Source organism: Gekko japonicus, unplaced genomic scaffold (genome assembly GCF_001447785.1).
Source record: "Gekko japonicus isolate JY-2015 unplaced genomic scaffold, Gekko_japonicus_V1.1 scaffold1256, whole genome shotgun sequence".
NCBI lineage: Eukaryota > Metazoa > Chordata > Lepidosauria > Squamata > Gekkonidae > Gekko > Gekko japonicus.
Genome location: NW_015169211.1, coordinates 316,033 through 334,119, shown reverse-complemented (window position 1 = coordinate 334,119; position 18,087 = coordinate 316,033). Strand labels below are relative to the sequence as shown.

Genomic DNA, 18,087 nt, shown 5'->3' with positions numbered 1-18,087 from the left:
GATGACCTTGGGCAAGCCATAGCTCTCTCAGAGCTGTCTCCTCAAGGACAGTTCTGGAAAGAGTTCTCTCGGCCCCACCTGCCTCACAGGGTGTGTCTGTTGTGAGAAGGGGAAGGAGTTTGTAAGCCGCTCTGAGACTCTGAGTGAAGGGCGGGGTATAAATCCAATCTCCTCTTCTTCTTCAAAGTAATGATCAGTATTTCCCTGGGAGTGCAAGAAAGCAGTGACTCATGAAACCTCATACCCTGCTACAAACTTTGTTGATCCCCATTAGTCTGTGAGGGCACTGGTCCCAGTCCAAATAAAGTGGGAGGGTCCGAGGTGGGGCCTTTAAGCTTTGAGTTTGGTGTAGTGGTTAAGTGGGCAGACTCTAATCTGGGAGAACCAGGTTTGATTCCCCACTCCCCCACTCGCACCTGGCTGGATGACCTTGGGCGAGCCATAGTTCTGATAAGAGCTGTTCTTGAAAAAGAGCCATTTCTGTCAAGAGCTCTCTCAGCCCCACCTACCTAACAGGGTGTCTGTTGTGGGGAGGGGAAGGGAGAGGAGTTTGTAAGCCACTCTGAGACACCTTTGGGTAGTGAAGGGCGGGGTATAAATCCAATCTCTTCTTCTTCTTCTTCTAAGCAGCAGTGTGTCAAAGAGTGCTAGAGTGCCTACCCTTTTGCCGGAGATACCTTAAAGTTAGCTAGTGGCAGCCGACGATTACTCAGAGACAAGCAGGTTAAGCCAGCAGCGAGGAGAGGGGTCTTGCCAGGTAGAGACCCACACTCCTGCAAGAGCAGAAATCAGTCTCTTGAGACTGTTTCCCCCGGTAATTTTTTTAAGCCTTCTAAGACCAAAGTGAACTCGGAATCCTGGCATTACCCATTAGTGCATCAAACAGAACAGAGGGCCAACAATAAAAACTTAACATATATAATATAAAAATACATGTATTTATTAGCAAATAATTCAAAAACATAAGGGCCCGATCACACCTCATGTCAAAATACCAAAATCTTACACACAAAGGCCAATGGACTTGACCAGACGCATTTCACTCTGGAAGTAAGTCGATATGTTTTTTAGTAGAATGTAGGTATTGTTTATTTATTCATTTTAGTATATGTATTTAATTTCACATTTTTTAATTTCTTTACACCAATTCTTTTCTAGTCTATCTTGTATCCATGTTTCATAATTGTATCATTGTGTTGTTTGGTGAAGTGGTTAAGTGCACGGACGCTTATCTGGGAGAACCGGGTATGATTCCCCACTCCTCCACTCGCAGCTGCTGGATGACCTTGGGCAAGCCGTAGTTCTGATAAGAGCTGTTCTTGAAAAAGAGCAGTTTCTGTCAGAGCTCTCTCAGCCCCACCTACCTCGCAGGGTGTCTGTTGTGGGGAGGGGAAGGGAAAGGAGTTTGTGAGCCGCTCTGAGACTCCTTTGGGCAGTGAAGGGCGGGGTATAAATCCAATCTCTTCTTCTTCTTCTTCTACCTCGCAGGGTGTCTGTTGTGGGGAGGGGAAGGGGAAGGAGTTTGTAAGCCCCTCTGAGACACCTTCGGGTAGTGAAGGGCGGGGTATAAATCCAACCTCCTCTTCTCTTCTTCTTTATTTATTCATCTTAGTATATGTATTTAATTTCACCTAGTCCATCTTGTATCCATGTTGCATAATTGTATCATTGTATGGTGCTAAGCTTTAACCTGTGAATACAGCAGGGAAAAGGGACCGCCTTTCCCCATATGTTCCCCAGCGAGCACTTTGGTCCGGGACGTGACATCTCCTGGCAATGCCAGGCCCCAAAGAGGCCAGGCTGACCGCTACCAGGGCCAGGGCTTTCTCGGTGGCGGCTCCTACCTGGTGGAATGAGCTCCCGGAGGAGATCCGGGCCCTGCGGGACCTTGTACAGTTCCGCAGGGCCTGTAAGACGGAGCTCTTCCACCAGACATATGCGTAGGAGCTGCCACTACCACCACTCTCCATCTTACCCTGGCCCTGGATGAGGGAACGTCAGCACCCCCAGAGCAGATGATGCTGAATCAGTTTGAAATACGCCATCTGTGAACATCGAGAGCACTTTAGTTAGTTAGTTAATAACTTATTAAGAATGTTTTGTATTGTATGGATTTTAAATGGTTTTAAATATGTTTTATATTGGCGTATGCCCTTATGTAAGCCGCCCTGAGCCCGCATTGCGGGGAGGGCGGGGTATAAACTGAATAAAATAAATAAATAATAAATAAAACCTTCACCCGCCAGCACACACGCATGCTAATGTAGGCATCTTTACACCAGCCTTGAAGGAAGAGAGCACTGCCCTTGTGAGTCAACTGAATCCGCCACTTCGGATATGACCTTCACTTACAGAATAATTAATCTCGCTGCATTTTCTGGGCAAGCAAATGCATTGCGATGGCGTTTCATAAGCCAGAGACGACTACAACAGATGACAAGATAGGGAAGGTTAGTATTCACATATATTCTGGGGCAATGATGCTCTGTATTCTTGGTGCTTGGGGGGCAACAGTAGGAAGGGCTTCTGGATGGACCTCCCGCTAGTGGACCTCCTGATGGCCCCTGGGATTTGGCCACTGGCCTGATCCAACATGGATTCTCTTATGTTCTTATGTCTGGGGCAGTGATGTTCTGTATCCTTGGTGCTTGGGGGGCCACAGTGAGAGGGCGTCTGGAGTTCTGGCCCCGCTGGTGGACCTCCTGATGACACCTGGGTTTTGGCCACTGTGTGACACAGAGCGTTGGACTGGATGAGCCACTGGCCTGATCCAACACTGGCTTCTCTTATGTTCTTATGTCTGGGGCTAGTGATGCTCTGTATCCTTGGTGCTCAGGGGGCAACACTGGGAGTGCTTTGGGAGTCCTGGCCCCGCTGGTGGACCTCCTGAGGGCTCCTGAGGTTTGGCCCCTGTGTGACACAGAGTGTTGGACTGGATGGGCCATTGGCTTCATCCAGCATGGCTTCTCTTATGTTCTGATGTCTGGGGCAGTGATGCACTGTATCCTTCGTGCTCGGGGGGCAACAGTGGGAGTGCTTTGAGAGTCCTAGCCCCGCTGGTGGACCTACTGAGGGATCCCGAGTTTTGGGCCCTGTGTGACACAGAGTGTTGGACTGGATGGACCATTGGCCTGATCCAACATGGCCTCTCTTATGTTCTTATGTTTGGGGCAGTGATGCTCTGTATCCTTGGTGCTTGGGGGGCCACGGTGGGAGGGCTTTGGGAGTCCTGGCCCCGCTGGTGGTCCTCCTGAGGGCCACCGAGTTTTGGTCACTGTGTGACACAGAGAGTTGAACTGGATGGGCCACTGGCCTGATCCAATATAGCTTCTCTTATGTTCTTATGTACATAAATGCAGAGTGGCGTTATTTCAGTGACCCCAGACCAAAACTGAACAGAGGAGTGTGGAGGCCCACATAAACAGAGACCCACAAGAGTTTCAGGGTACCAGCTTTTGAGAGTCAAAGCTCGGACTTTTGATTCTCGAACGTTTATACCCTGAGACTCTTCTTGGCCTCTAAGATGCTACTGGACTCAAACCTAACTCTTCTACTCTAGACCAACACACAATTATCCACGTACACGAAGAGGCTTTCACCAGTTTCCCGTTTTGTACTATAAAGCGATTGTGGCCTGCCACGACTGCCTGGTACTTCCAGAAACACCCACCAGGCTTGACCTTACCGATGACAACATCTGTGCCTCCCGCCAGCGATCAGCACAAGGGAACCAGGCCTTTAAACCCACCCTGGATGCCTTCTTGCTTTGCATCCGAACACCACAACCACCCGGCACACCGTCCTACTTCGCTTTCGCCCACGCGCGAAAGAGACTTCCTTTCATCCAGCCGGGCCTGTCTCACAGACACCTGGCCGGCGCACTGCCTCTTTGCTCGGAGGAGGAGAATTCTGTCTCCGGACCCAACTCCAGTCTCTTCCCTTTCCTCCTAGACTGATGAATCACGGATCTCTTTCATTATTCATGAAGGCCACCCAATCAATCGCCTGGTCCGTCTGGGCCCCGGGGCAAATTACCCCATAACGAAAGCATGCTCGAGAGACGATGGCCCGGCCTCTCCCCAGACATATTTCAAGAGAGACGTTCCCCGGCCTCTTAAAAAATTATTACTTACCTTCCTCCAATTTAAATCCGGCGCATTAAACAGCAAAGCAAATTCTTCCACGGAACTGCTTTCGGAAGCCTTTTCACTATATCCTTAGACTAACCATCCCCCTGCGGCTCTGGTGAGACCAACCATGGACTGGCGGAACTCTCACCCGCTGCCACGCCGGAGAAGCCCCTCGGTTAAATCATACACTTGGCATTCCGGAGAGGAACCACACTGTCATCGTTTTGCCCCCAATGCCTCCCTCGTACCAGCTATAGAAGAAGAGAGCCACTTCGGTGTCGTGGTTCAGTGCGCGGACTCTAATCTGGGAGAACCGGGTTTGATTCCCCACTCCTCCACGTGCACCTGGCTGGATGACCTTGGGCAAGCCATAGTCCTGTCAGAGCTGTTCTTTTGAAAAGAGCCGTTTCTGTCAGAGCTCTCTCAGCCCCGCCTCTTGAGAGAACAGCTGTGAGAGAACTTGTGACTGAAGAAGAAGAGATTGGATTTATACCCCATGGCCCTTCCACTACCCGAAGGAGTCTCAGAGCGGCTTACAAACTCCTTTCCCTTCCCCTCCCCACAGCAGACACCCTGGGAGGTCGGTGGGGCTGAGAGAGCTCTGTCACAAACTGCTCTTTTTTCAACAACAGCTGTGATCAGAACTACGGCTTGCCCAAGGTCATCCAGCAGGTGCACATGGAGGAGGAGGAGGGAATCAAACCCGGTTCTACCAGATTAGAGCTCGCACACTTAACCACTACACCAAACTGGCATTGGACTTCACTCTTCCTTTTCAACTGCAGGCCAACACAGCCGCCCAATCTGAATCGAGGTTTATACCGGTGGATGGTGGAATGGGAGAGGGCCCTGGATTCCAGAAACTGCCATCGACAGCCTAAAGAACACCGAGTTCTGCGGGAACAACTAAAACCAACATTGTGAGCTGACTGTGTGAGCTGAGAGCTGTGAATGATGGGTGCTACCATTTATAGACAGTAACAACTACCAACGATTAAAAGGTAAAGGTAAAGGTTTCCCTTGCTCGAAAGCCAGTCGAGTCCGACTCTAGGGTTGTGGTGCTCATCTCCGTTTCCAAGCTGAAGAGCCAGCGCTGTCCGAAGACGTTTCCGTGGTCATGTGGCCAGCATGACTAAACACCAAGGCACACGGAACACTGTTACCTTCCCACCGAAGGGGTACCTATTTATCTACTTGCAATTTCTTGCTTTCGAATTGCTAGGTTGGCAGGAGCTGGAACTAGGGACGGGAGCTCGCTCCGTCACGCGGCACACTCAGGGGGTCTCGAACTGCTGAACTACCGACCTTCCACAGCCTGCAGTTCAGCGTCTTAACCACTCGAGCCATCGATTACTGGCACTTTATTATGGTTTCATAATCGTTTTGATCTATGCCTTTAATGTAATTATCTGTTTTATGTAAGCCACCCTGAGCCAGCTTAGGCTGGGAGGGCGGGGTAAAAATTCATATAAATAAATAAATATGTTGTCGAAGGCAATAGCACTACAGATAAGATTAGAACCCACATGCAAAAGAACCTCCTCAGGAAACAGGAAGCCATCCACATGCAAAAGAACCCTCCTCAGGAAAGCTCCCCTATTAGTGTGTTCACAGCCTTGGGAACTCCTACAAGATAAAGACTCAGCCCTACCCCACTTTCCTGAGTAGATATAAATTATCTGCCTACCATTCTGCTACTGACACAGAGAGTACTCCATCTTTCTGTGTTATACCTCTGAGGATGCCAGTCACAGCTACTGGTGAAATGTCAGGTCCTACAGTGCCAAGACCATGGCCATACAGCCCGGGAAAATCTACAACAGCTAAATAAATAAATATACCCTTGCTTGTCTCCAAGGTGCCGCTGAACTCAAACCTGGCTCTTCCACCGCAGACCATTACAGCTACCCACCTGGAACTAATTCTGGCCCCTCTTTGTCAAACAAGCTCTGGCAGGACAGCCCTCCAAGCTCCAAGAGGGAATTAGATAAGCATCTGGAGCAGAGGTCTATTAGTAGCTATTAGCCACAAGGTATAGATAGGAACTCTCAGGCTGGGGCAAGGGATGCCCTGTATTCTTGGGGCTTGGGGGGGTCAACAGTGGGCTTCTGGTGTCCTGGCCCCACTCTGGACCTCCTGATGGCACCTGGTGTTTTTGGCCACTGTGTGATGGGAGTGTTGGAATAGATGGGCCATTGGCCTGATCCAACATTGGCTTCTCTTATGTTCTTATGGATAAACATCTGGAGCAGAGGTCCATCGGTGGCTCTTAGCCACAAGGTGTGGATAGGAACTCTCGGTCTGGGGCAAGGGATGCTCTGTATTCTTGGTTCTTGTGGGCGGGGGGGTAACAGTGGGAGGGCTCCTAGTGTCCTGGCCCCACTGCTGGACCTACTGATGGCACCTGGTGTTTTTGGCCACTGTGTGTTTTTGGCCACTGTTGGACTGGATGGGCCACTGGCCTGATCCAGCAATGGCTTCTCTTATGTTCTTATGTACCAAACAGAAGCAGCAGGAAACCGCCATCCGGCTGCTCGCCTCTGGCAAGTCAAAACCGCCACTGGGCAGAGAAACTTTGGGATTAAAAAAAGCAGATCGAGCTCTTTCAGGGCATCGGCGTGCCACAAATCAGTCACAGGCAGTGTTCCCTCTAAGCTGAGTTAGTGTGAGCTAGCTCACAGTTTTTTAGCCTTCGGCTCACACAGTTTTGTCTTGGCTCAGGAAGGAGGGCTCCAGAGCACACTAATTTATGTGGTAGCCAAATGGCTCGCTCACAACATTAATGCCAGTGGCTCACAAAGTAGAATTTTTGCTCACAAGACTCCACAGCTTAGAGGGAGCATTGCTCACAGGGTGCCTGTGGGTAGTCAGGCTACTAAAAATGTTTATGGATTAGCAATTTGTGTGGGCTTAATGAACCGGGCTGCCGTAACCAGGACAACGCACGGTGCTCCCTCCCTCCCTACAGACCACCCCACGGGTTTTCTATCAACCCAGTTCGTGGGGCGCCCGCACCTAACGAATTGGTGAAATGCGCAGCCCCAGATCTGCTCTGTAGGAACAGGTGCGCCGCACTAGTGCCAAGCCATCTGGTTCCTTCACATGACGCCATCCCACGTAGCTGCCTATCTGCCTTCAACAAAGAAACCCTTAAGCCAAAACATCTGGAGGCCTCACTTCCGAAAGGATGTGGACAGAATGGAGCGGGTGCAGAGGAGAGCGACGAGGATGATCGGGGGCCTGGAGACCAAGAAGCCGTAGGAGGGAAGGCCGAGGGACTTGGGAACGTTCAGTCTGGAGAAGGGGAGGCTGAGGAGGAACAGGATTGGTCTCTTCAAGCGTTTGAAGGGCTGTCACTCGGAGGAGGGCAGGGAGCCGTTCCTGTTGGCAACAGAGGAGAAGACTCGCAAGAAGGGGTTTAAATTAAGGGCAGGAACATACCGGCTGGGTCTTAGGGCAAACGTTTTGACAGTCAGAGTTGTGCAACAGTGGAATCGGCTACCTCGGGAGGTGGTGAGCTCCCCCTCCCTGGCAGTCTTCAAGCAGCGGCTGGACAGACACTTGTCAGGGATGCTCGAGCCCAGGGGTGTCGAACTCATTTGTTACGAGGGCCTGTCATGATCTGGGCTGTGCCACCGGAGGCCTACTAGGCCCAGGGACCCTGGCTAGCAGTTGGTGAGGCTGGGCCTACAACTCCCAGAAGCCCCTGAGAGGTTCTGGAGCCAAAATTGACCAATAGGAAAAGAGGAGGGCTTGGAATAAAAGATCTGGTGCAGCAGGAAAAGCTGTTCTTCCCAGGGGACAGAGCCAGAAGGGACTGAGGCTGCTGTGGGGAAGAGACCCTCATCCTGAGGGAAGGGTGAGTAGTCTAGTGCCACTTGGAATAGTGAGCTAGGGACAGTATATATTTAGACGCGTTAGGGCATTTGATTTCTTTTCTTTTCACTCACTTACTGTTATTATTCTGCACCTTCTTGTTTGACCTCCTATACAATAAACTATTTTCACTGTTCACTCTGCCTGGTCCTCACGCCTGTTATTCGGCCAATAGGGAAGTCAGAAGGTCTTGGGAGGGTGCTCTGGGCCTTCTCAAGGGAACCTAAATCCAGAGTGGTGGCAGCGTCTGGTGACACCCCACCTGAGCTGTGACAGGGCCGGATCTGACATAAATGAGGCCTTGTTGGGTCGCGCCGTGTGTGTCATAAAATGTCATGCCGGGTAGCGGAGATATAAACTATATAAAGGACACAAACACAGAGGGGTTTTTGTTTAACTTAAAATAAAAACACGCTTCAAACATTAGCTCTGTAAGCTGCAGACCTACTTTGGATTTATGGACATTCACCACAGAAATCTCATGCTCAGAGTTCTGAGTCTGGGACCCCGGTTAAAACATGAAATGGCTGAGTAATTAAGAGAGCCTGGCAAAGCAAGCCATGATAAATAAGAAATATGTTCTTATTTAGCCACAAGGTATAGATAGGGGCTCTGGGGCAAGGGATGCTCTGTCTTCTTGGTGCTTGGGGGGGCAACAGTGGGAGGGCATCTAATATCCTGGCCCCACTGGTGGACCTCCTGATGGCCCCTGGTATTTCTGGCCACTGTGTGACACAGAGTGTTGGACTGGATGGGCCTTTGGCCTGATCCAACATTGGCGTCTCTTATGTTCTTATGATGCAGCAGCAGCAGAACTGGAAGCAGGAGATGGCCAGTTCCACTGCGGGCCTGATGGAAGCCCTCTGGGGGCCCGATCCGGCCCCCGGGCCGCATGCTTGACACCCCTGCTCTAGGCTGATCCTGCACTGAGCAGAGGTTGGACTAGATGGCCTGCATGGCACCCTCCAACCCTGTGATTCTGTGATTCTATCTGTTTTGCGCACACTGTTCGTGCTCCCACTTTTTCAAGCCTAGCAGGTAGGGGACTCTGTACCCCTCTTTCCTCAGGGCAGCTAACGAACCTTTGCCTTCCTTATACCAGCCTACGTTTGACCCTCCATGGGGAAATCTGCACCCACCGCCTCTATCAAACCATCCCCACGCAGCTACCTGACAGCAAACTGCTCAGGGAAGTCCCAAAGGCACTTCTGGGACTACAGTCCTGATTCTGGCTCAAGGTCGCGGTAGAATTTTCTCATACCCATCTTGGCCAGGCCTGGCTTCCAAAACCAGCCAGAGTACAGAAAGCCTAATCCCACTTTGCCACTGTTATCTCTCCTGTGCCCTATTCATGTCACGGCACCTGGAAATCCACGAGCCACAAGGACTAATGTCACACAGCAGCTAGCGGGGAGAGCTGGGAAGTCCCTGGATTTTTCGCTCTCTGCTCACACCCTGTCAGCACCAATTTTTTACCCAGTTTGGTGTAGTGGTTAAGTGCGCGGACTCTAATCTGGGAGAACCGGGTTTGATTCCCGTAGTTCTGGTCAGAGCTGTTCTCTCACGAGCAGTCCTCAAAAGAGCTCTCTCGGCCCCACCTACCTCACAGGCAGTGTTCCCTCTCAGCTGAGTTAGTATGAGCTAGCTCACAGCTTTTTAGCCTCCGGCTCACAGTGAGCTAGCTCACACTGACTCAGCTTAGAGGGAACACTGCTCACAGGGTGTCTGTTGTGGGGAGGGGAAGGAGTTTGTGAGCCGCTCTGAGACTCCTTCGAGTAGTGAAGGGCGGGGTATAAATCCAATCTCAATCTCCTCCTCCTTCATAACTTAGCTCTGATATAGCATTTCAGACCACTCCGGATACATTCCCCTTACAATTCTTACAATAACTCTGTAGAATCGGTCAATACTGTTGCGCCATATTCCAGATGGAATGCCAGGTGTGTCATAAATCAGAGCTTCTGTTCGGCCACCTGGTGAATCCGTGGCAGGGGAGAAGAATCCCCATTTACGGCTCAGTTCCCTGTGCCATAACATTATACAGATAGCTGAGACTTTAGCAAATGGTTTCCCGGTTTCTTTCCTGATTCTGCAGAAGCGCCATTTTCTAACAAAATTACTACAAAAAGCAGACTGGAAACCAAGCAAATATTTACGGCTCAGTTCCCTGTGCCATAACATTATACAGATAGCTGAGACTTTAGCAAATGGTTTCCCGGTTTCTTTCCTGATTCTGCAGAAGCGCCATTTTCTAATAAAATTACTACAAAAAGCAGACTGGAAACCAAGCAAATATTTACCGGGGCAGTGGACATGGACTTTAACGCTTCCAGGGACTGAGATTAACCTTCAACCCGACTAAAGAAATAAACAGGAACTCCGTACTCGCTGCTCCCGTCTCTCCCCACCCTCGACAGCACCCACGCCAGATATAATTTTCAAGATATTAAGTCCAAGTTGTAAAAACTTACAGGTGGTACTCAGACCTGATGTTTAGGCTCCTAGTGATGAGCCGTTCTTAGATGAAGCCTATCATTATACAGATGTTGTGCTTCAGGTAATTACTGTAGCTCAACCAGACTTCTTATATTGCGCTACCCTCCTTTTCCATCAAAACTGGCTTAAGAACATAAGAACATAAGAGAAGCCAATGTTAGATTAGGCCAATGGCCCATCCAGTCCAACACTCTGTCACACAGTGGCCAAAATACCAGGTGCCATCAGGAGGTCCAGCAGTGGGGCCAGGACACTAGAAGCCTTCCCACTGTTGCCCCCCTTCCCAAACACCAAGAAGACAGAGCATCACTTGCCCCAGACCAAGAGTTCCTACAAGAACATAAGAGAAGGCAATGTTGGATCAGGCCAATGGCCCATCCAGTCCAACACTCTGTCACACAGTGGCCAAAAATACCAGGGGCCATCAGGAGGTCCAGCAGTGGGGCCAGGACACTAGAAGCCCTCCCACTGTTGCCCCCCCCCCAGCACCAAGAACACAGAGCATCACTTGCGCCAGACTGAAAGTCCCTATCTATACCTTGTGGCTAATAGCCACTGATGGACCTCTTCTCCATATGCTTATCTAATTCCCTTTTGAAGTCGTCCATGCTTGTAGCCGCCACCCCCTCCTGTGCCTCTGGGGGCCCGATCCGGCCCCCGGGCCGCATGCTTGACACCCCTGCTCTAGGCTGATCCTGCACTGAGCAGAGGTTGGACTAGATGGCCTGCATGGCACCCTCCAACCCTGTGATTCTGTGATTCTATCTGTTTTGCGCACACTGTTCGTGCTCCCACTTTTTCAAGCCTAGCAGGTAGGGGACTCTGTACCCCTCTTTCCTCAGGGCAGCTAACGAACCTTTGCCTTCCTTATACCAGCCTACGTTTGACCCTCCATGGGGAAATCTGCACCCACCGCCTCTATCAAACCATCCCCACGCAGCTACCTGACAGCAAACTGCTCAGGGAAGTCCCAACGGCACTTCTGGGACTACAGTCCTGATTCTGGCTCAAGGTCGCGGTAGAATTTTCTCATACCCATCTTGGCCAGGCCTGGCTTCCAAAACCAGCCAGAGTACAGAAAGCCTAATCCCACTTTGCCACTGTTATCTCTCCTGTGCCCTATTCATGTCACGGCACCTGGAAATCCACGAGCCACAAGGACTAATGTCACACAGCAGCTAGCGGGGAGAGCTGGGAAGTCCCTGGATTTTTCGCTCTCTGCTCACACCCCGTCAGCACCAATTTTTTACCCAGTTTGGTGTAGTGGTTCAGTGTACGGACTCTAATCTGGGAGAACCGGGTTTGGTTCCCCACTCCTCCACTTGCACCTGCCGGATGATCTCGGGCAAGCCATAGTTCTGGTCAGAGCTGTTCTCTTCACGAGCAGTCCTCAAAAGAGCTCTCTCAGCCCCACCTACCTCACAGGCAGTGCTCCCTCTCAGCTGAGTTAGTGTGAGCGAGCTCACAGCTTTTTAGCCTCCGGCTCACACACTGTTGTCTTAGCTCAGGAAGGATGGCTCCAGAGCAAACTAATTTATGCAGCAGCCAAATTGCTCACTCACAACTTTAATGCCAGCAGCTCGCAAACTAGAATTTTTGCTCACAAGACCCCACACATTGCTCACAGGCAATGCTCCCTCTAAGCTGTGGAGTCTTGTGAGCAAAAATTCTACCTTGTGAGCTGCTGGCATTAAAGTTGTGAGCCAGTGATTTGGCCGCTGCAGAAATCAGTTTGCTCTGGAGCCGTCCTCCCTGAGCTAAGACAAAAATGTGTGAGCCGGAGGCTAAAAAACAGTGAGCTAGCTCACACTGACTCAGCTTAGAGGGAACACTGCTCACAGGGTGTCTGTTGTGGGGAGGGGAAGGAGTTTGTGAGCCGCTCTGAGACTCCTTCGAGTAGTGAAGGGCGGGGTATAAATCCAATCTCAATCTCCTCCTCCTTCATAACTTAGCTCTGATATAGCATTTCAGACCACTCCGGATACATTCCCCTTACAATTCTTACAATAACTCTGTAGAATCGGTCAATACTGTTGCGCCATATTCCAGATGGAATGCCAGGTGGGAAAGCGATCAGAGCTTCTGTTCGGCCACCTGGTGAATCCGTGGCAGGGGAGAAGAATCCCCATTTACGGCTCAGTTCCCTGTGCCATAACATTATACAGATAGCTGAGACTTTAGCCAATGGTTTCCCCGGTTCTCTGATTCTGCAGAAGCGCCATTTTCTAATAAAATTACTACAAAAAGCAGACTGGAAACCAAGCAAATATTTACCGGGGCAGTGGACATGGACTTTAACGCTTCCAGGGAGGGACTGAGATTAACCTTCGACCCGACTAAAGAAATAAACAGGAACTCCGTCCTCGCTGCTCCCGTCTCTCCCCACCCTCGACAGCACCCACGCCAGATATAATTTTCAAGATATTAAGTCCAAGTTGTAAAAACTTACAGGTGGTACTCAGACCTGATGTTTAGGCTCCTAGTGATGAGCCGTTCTTAGATGAAGCCTATCATTATACAGATGTTGTGCTTCAGGTAATTACTGTAGCTCAACCAGACTTCTTATATTGCGCTACCCTCCTTTTCCATCAAAACTGGCTTAAGAACATAAGAACATAAGAGAAGCCAATGTTAGATTAGGCCAATGGCCCATCCAGTCCAACACTCTGTCACACAGTAGCCAAAAATAGCAGGGGCCATCAGGAGGTCCAGCAGTGGGGCCAGGACACTAGAAGCCCTCCCACTGTTGCCCCCCCCCCAGCACCAAGAACACAGCGCACCACTTCCGCCAGACTGAAAGTCCCTATCTATACCTTGTGGCTAATAGCCACTGATGGACCTCTTCTCCATATGCTTATCTAATTCCCTTTTGAAGTCGTCCATGCTTGTAGCCGCCACCCCCTCCTGTGGCAGTGAATTCCATGTGTTAATCACTCTTTGGGTGAAGAAGGACTGCCTTTTATCCATTCTAACCCGACTGCTCAGCAATTTCATGGAGTGCCCACGAGTTCTTGTATTGTGAGAAAGGGAGAAAAGTACTTCTTTCTCTACCTGCTCTATCCCGTGCATAATCTTGTAAACCTCAATCCTGTCCCCCCTCAGCCGTCATTTCTCCAAGCTAAAGAGCCCCAAGTGCTTCAACCTTTCTTCTCAGGAAAACTGTTCCGACCCTTTGATCATTCTAGTTGCCCTTTTCTGCGTTTTTCCCAAGGCTATAATATCCTTTTTGAGGTGTGGTGACCAGAACTGCACACAATACTCCAAATGAGGTCGCACCAGTGATCTATACAGGGGCATGATGATACTGGCTGATTTCCAAAACAGCACCGGAGGGGGAGCTTTTAAAAGCCCACAACATGAGCAGCGTTAAATGCAAACACTCCACAGGGAGAAAGTCATTTTATTCATTGCTAATGTTTGCAGGGTGAGGCCTTGATGACTGGTGCAGCTCTTGGCTCTGCATGCGGAAGGTCCCAAGTTCAATCCCCGGCGTCCTCCCCTCAAAACAGGTGATGCAAAAGATCTCGACAACCCCAAACCCTGAACAGACAGTACTGTGCCACATGACTCAATGGACTGACTCAGTATAAGGCAGCTTTATATGTTCTTGCATATAAAACTGAACAGAAAGGGGCCATGGCAGAGCACCTGCTTGGCATGCAGATTACCAATGTTCCCTCTAAGCTGGGTTGGTGTGAGCTAGCTCACAGTTTTTTACCCTCCGGCTCACACATTTTTGTCTTCGCTGAGGGAGGAGGGCTTCAGAGCAAACTAATTTATGCAGCAGCCAAATCGCTCGCTCACAACTTTGATGCCCGTAGCTCAGAAAGTAGAATTTTTGCTCACAAGACTCCACAGCTTAGAGTCAGCATTACAGATGACCCCAGGTTCAGTCCCTGGCATACCTGGTCGGAAGGGCCAAGCAGGAGGAAATGTTAAAGACAACCACCTACGAACCTATCCCTGGAGAGCCGTTGCCAATCGGAGACAACAGCTGACCAGGACAGACCAAGAACCTGAACGCCTTGCCAAGCGGGGAGTGAAAGCCAGAGTAATAGCACTGCAACTGAATGAGACAATGACAACATAAGAGGCTGTTTTAAACAGGGTTGCCAACTCCAGGATGGGAAATTCCTAAAGATTTGGGGGTACAGCCTGGGGAGGGCAGGGTTTGGGGAGAGGGTTTGGGAGTAAACAGTGGGAGCTAAAGCAGAGCTAAGGTATAGAGCCCCCCCCCCCAAAAAAGCAGCCATTTCTTCCAAGGTCACCTGGATCTTAGTCATCTAAAGGTGCTGCGTGGAGGTTGGCTTGTGTTGATTTGGGGCTATGAAGTGGCAACTAAGGTAGAGCTAAGGCAGGTCTAAGGCAGAGTCCGTCCGTCCCCTTCCAAAGCAGCCATTTCCTCCAGGGTCATCTGGAGATCAGTTGCAATAGCTGAGGCCTGGGGGATGGCTTATTAGATTTAGAGGGGACATGATTGCAGTCTTCAAGTATTTGAAGGGCTGTCATGTAGAAGATGGAGCGAATCTCTTCTCTCTTGCTCCGGATGGCAAGACTAGGTCTAACGGGTGGAAATGACAAGGGAGTCGATACCGGCTAAATATCAGGAGAGACTTCCTAACTGTGAGAGTGGTTGAGCAGTGGAACGGACTGCCTCGGGAGGTGGTGGACGTTTCCAAGCGGAGGCTGGACAACCATCTTCCGGGTATGTTGTAGGGCTATCTTTCGGCTGTGCTCCTGCAAAGTGCAGGGGGCTGGACTAGATGATCTGCAAGGCCCCTTCCGACTCTAACATTCTGTGATTCTATAATTTGGGGGTATGCGGTGGCAGCTAAGGCAGATCTAAGGCAGAGTCGAGATCTCCGAGTAAGGCCTGGAGGATGGCTTATGTTGATTTAGGGCTATGCAATGGCAACTAAAGCAGATCTAAGACATAGAGTGGTCCCCCCCCTTCCAAAGCAGCCAATACCTCCAGGGTCACCTGGATCTTGGTCATCTCCAGGTGAGGCCTGGAGGATGACTTGTGTTGATTTGGGGCTATGCAGTGGCAGCTAAGGCAGGTCTAAGGTACAGAGTTCCCCCGTTCCAAAGCAGCCATTTCCTCCAGGGGGACTGATCTCGGTCATCTGGAGATCAGTTGTCACAGCTGGAGATCTCCAGGTGAGGCCTGGAGGATGACTTGTGTTGATTTGGGGCTATGCAGTGGCAGCTAAGGTAGAGCTAAGGCAGATCTAAGACAGAGTCGTCGTCCCTTTCCAAAGCAGCCATTTCCTCCAGGGGGACTGATCTTGGTCACCTGGAGATCAATTGTAATAGCTGAAGATCTCCGAGAAAGGCCTGGAGGATGGCTTGTGTTGATTTAGGGCTATACGATGGGAACTAAAGCAGATCTAAGGTATAGAGTGGTCCCCCCCCCTTCCAAAACAGCCATTTCCTCCAGGGTCACCTGGATCTTGGTCATCTCCAGGTGAGGCCTGGAGGATGGCTTGTGTTGATTTGGAGCTATTCAGTGGCAGCTAAGGCAGAGCTAAGGTACAGAGTTCCCCCGTTACAAAGCAGCCATTTCCTCCAGGGGGACTGATCTCGGTCATCTCCAGCTGAGACCTGGAGAATGGCTTGTGTTGATTTGGAGCTATTCAGTGGCAGCTAAGGCAGAGCTAAGGCAGATCTAAGGCAGAGTCGTCGTCCCTTTCCAAAGCAGCCATTTCCTCCAGGGGGAACTAAATCTCCATCACCTGGAGATCAATTGCAATAGCTGAAGATCTCCAAGTAAGGCCTGGAGGATGGCTTGTGTTGATTTAGGGCCATGCGATGCCAACTAAAGCAGATCTAAGGTATAGAGTGGTCCCCCCCCCTTCCAAAACAGCCATTTCCTCCAGGGTCACCTGGATCTTGGTCATCTCCAGGTGAGGCCTGGAGGATGACTTGTGTTGATTTGGGGCTATGCAGTGGCAGCTAAGGCCGAGCTAAGGCAGATCTAAAGCAGAGTCCGTCCGTCCCCTTCCAAAGCAGCCATTTCCTCCAGGGGGACTGATCTCAGTCATCTGGAGATAAGTTGTAATAGCTGGAGATCTAAAGCCGAGCTAAGGTACAGAGTGGTTCTCCCCCCCCCCCTTCCAAAGCAGCCATTTCCTCCAGGGTCACCTGGATCTTGGTCATCTCCAGGTGCTGCCTGGAGGATGGCTTGTGTTGATGTGGGGCTACGCAGTGGCAGCTAAGGCAGAGCTAAGGCAGGCCTAAGGTATAGGGTTCCCCCCCCCCCTTCCAAAGCAGCCCTTTCCTCCAGGGGGGACCGAAATCTCCGTCGCCTGGAGACCGACTGCAACGGCAGGAAAGGGCCCGGCCCCCGCCTGGAGGTTGGCAACCCCGGCGCCTCCACGCCCCCCACCCTGCCCGCCCTCAGGGACTCACCGGAAGCGCCCCCCGCAGTGCTGGCACTGGTCGCCCACCCAGCCGGGCTGGCACTCGCACTGGCCGGTGCCGGGCTGGCAGCGCCCCCCGTTGGCGCAGGGCTTGCTGCACTCCTTCGCCTCGGCCGAGGCGGCCGCCGGAGCCGGCAGGAAGGCGGCGGCGGCGCCCAGCAGCAGCAGCAACAGGAGCGGCAAAGCGGCGGCGCCCGTCGGCATCCGCTCCGTCCGCGGCCGCCTCCGTCCGCCTGGCTCCATCGCCTCCGCTCGACGCTGCCCGGGCGGCTCTTCGGAGAGGCTCGGCGGTCAGTCCGCCGCGGCTGGCGAACGGACGGTGGCCGGCGAGGGCTCTGGCGCGGCCTCCCGGGAGCGACGGTGGCCGCGGAGGCTCATTCCTCCTCCTCCTCCTCCTCCAAGCCCCGCTTCCCTTTTCCTCCCCGCCCCCTCACAAAGAAGGGGGGAAAGGCCGTCGCGCCGCCCGGGCGCGTCCGCCGCTGATGACGTACGACCCCGATCAGAAGGGCGAGCGGGCGTCCATAGAGACCGGCGGGGGGAGCCAGAGCGGAACGCAAGGACCCGTCGCGCCTGCCTGTCTGTCCGCAGACGGAGGACCATAGAGGAGGGGAGAGGGCGGGGAAGGGAGGGGGGTGTGCCTGTATCCAGGGTGACCGCCGGAGTGGGCGGGGAAGGGGCGTGGCCTGAGGCTGCCGGGTTTAGAGATGTGAAGGTTTCCCCCCCCCCCAAGCCTTTTTTTGGGTTTTTGTCCGAAAAATTGGGAAACTTGAAAAAAGAAAAGAAATTGATTATGGAACGTTTTATTTTAACAGGATGATATAAAATATTTTAAGACCAGGTGTTCAAATGTTTTCCAAATCATTTCTAAAAAATAGGTATGGTATCAGACTGATCTAATTTCTGTGCACTGAGGACGAGCAAGTCCTAGGTTACAAACTGTACTCTCCAATGCAAGAACAAGATGCGTTTCTTCCTTTAAGAGGTGCTGTTGTCACAAGAAAAGGAAAAGGGTTCAGTTTTGTTTTTGCATGTGGGTGGGTATTCTGTTTGTAATAATTGTTTGGATACATTATATTTTTAATATGCTTTGTTGCCCGACTCTTTGCGACCCCATGGACCAGATCACGCCAGACCTTCCTGTCTTCCTGCTGTCCTCTGTAGTT

The 18,087-nt window shown here is 51.3% G+C and overlaps 1 protein-coding gene across 1 annotated transcript in view; it reads right to left on the bottom strand.

Annotated features, from left to right (window-relative positions):
• Nucleotides 1-17,167, bottom strand: part of ATRN (attractin) — a gene marked incomplete at its 3' end in the record, with an annotated part of 210,107 nt that extends 192,940 nt beyond the window's left edge. The window contains exon 1 of the mRNA XM_015416364.1: nucleotides 16,914-17,167. Within this exon, the coding sequence (XP_015271850.1) occupies nucleotides 16,914-17,167 (254 nt within the window). The remainder of the gene's footprint in view (nucleotides 1-16,913) is intronic.
• Between the last annotated feature and the right edge of the window lie 920 nt (nucleotides 17,168-18,087).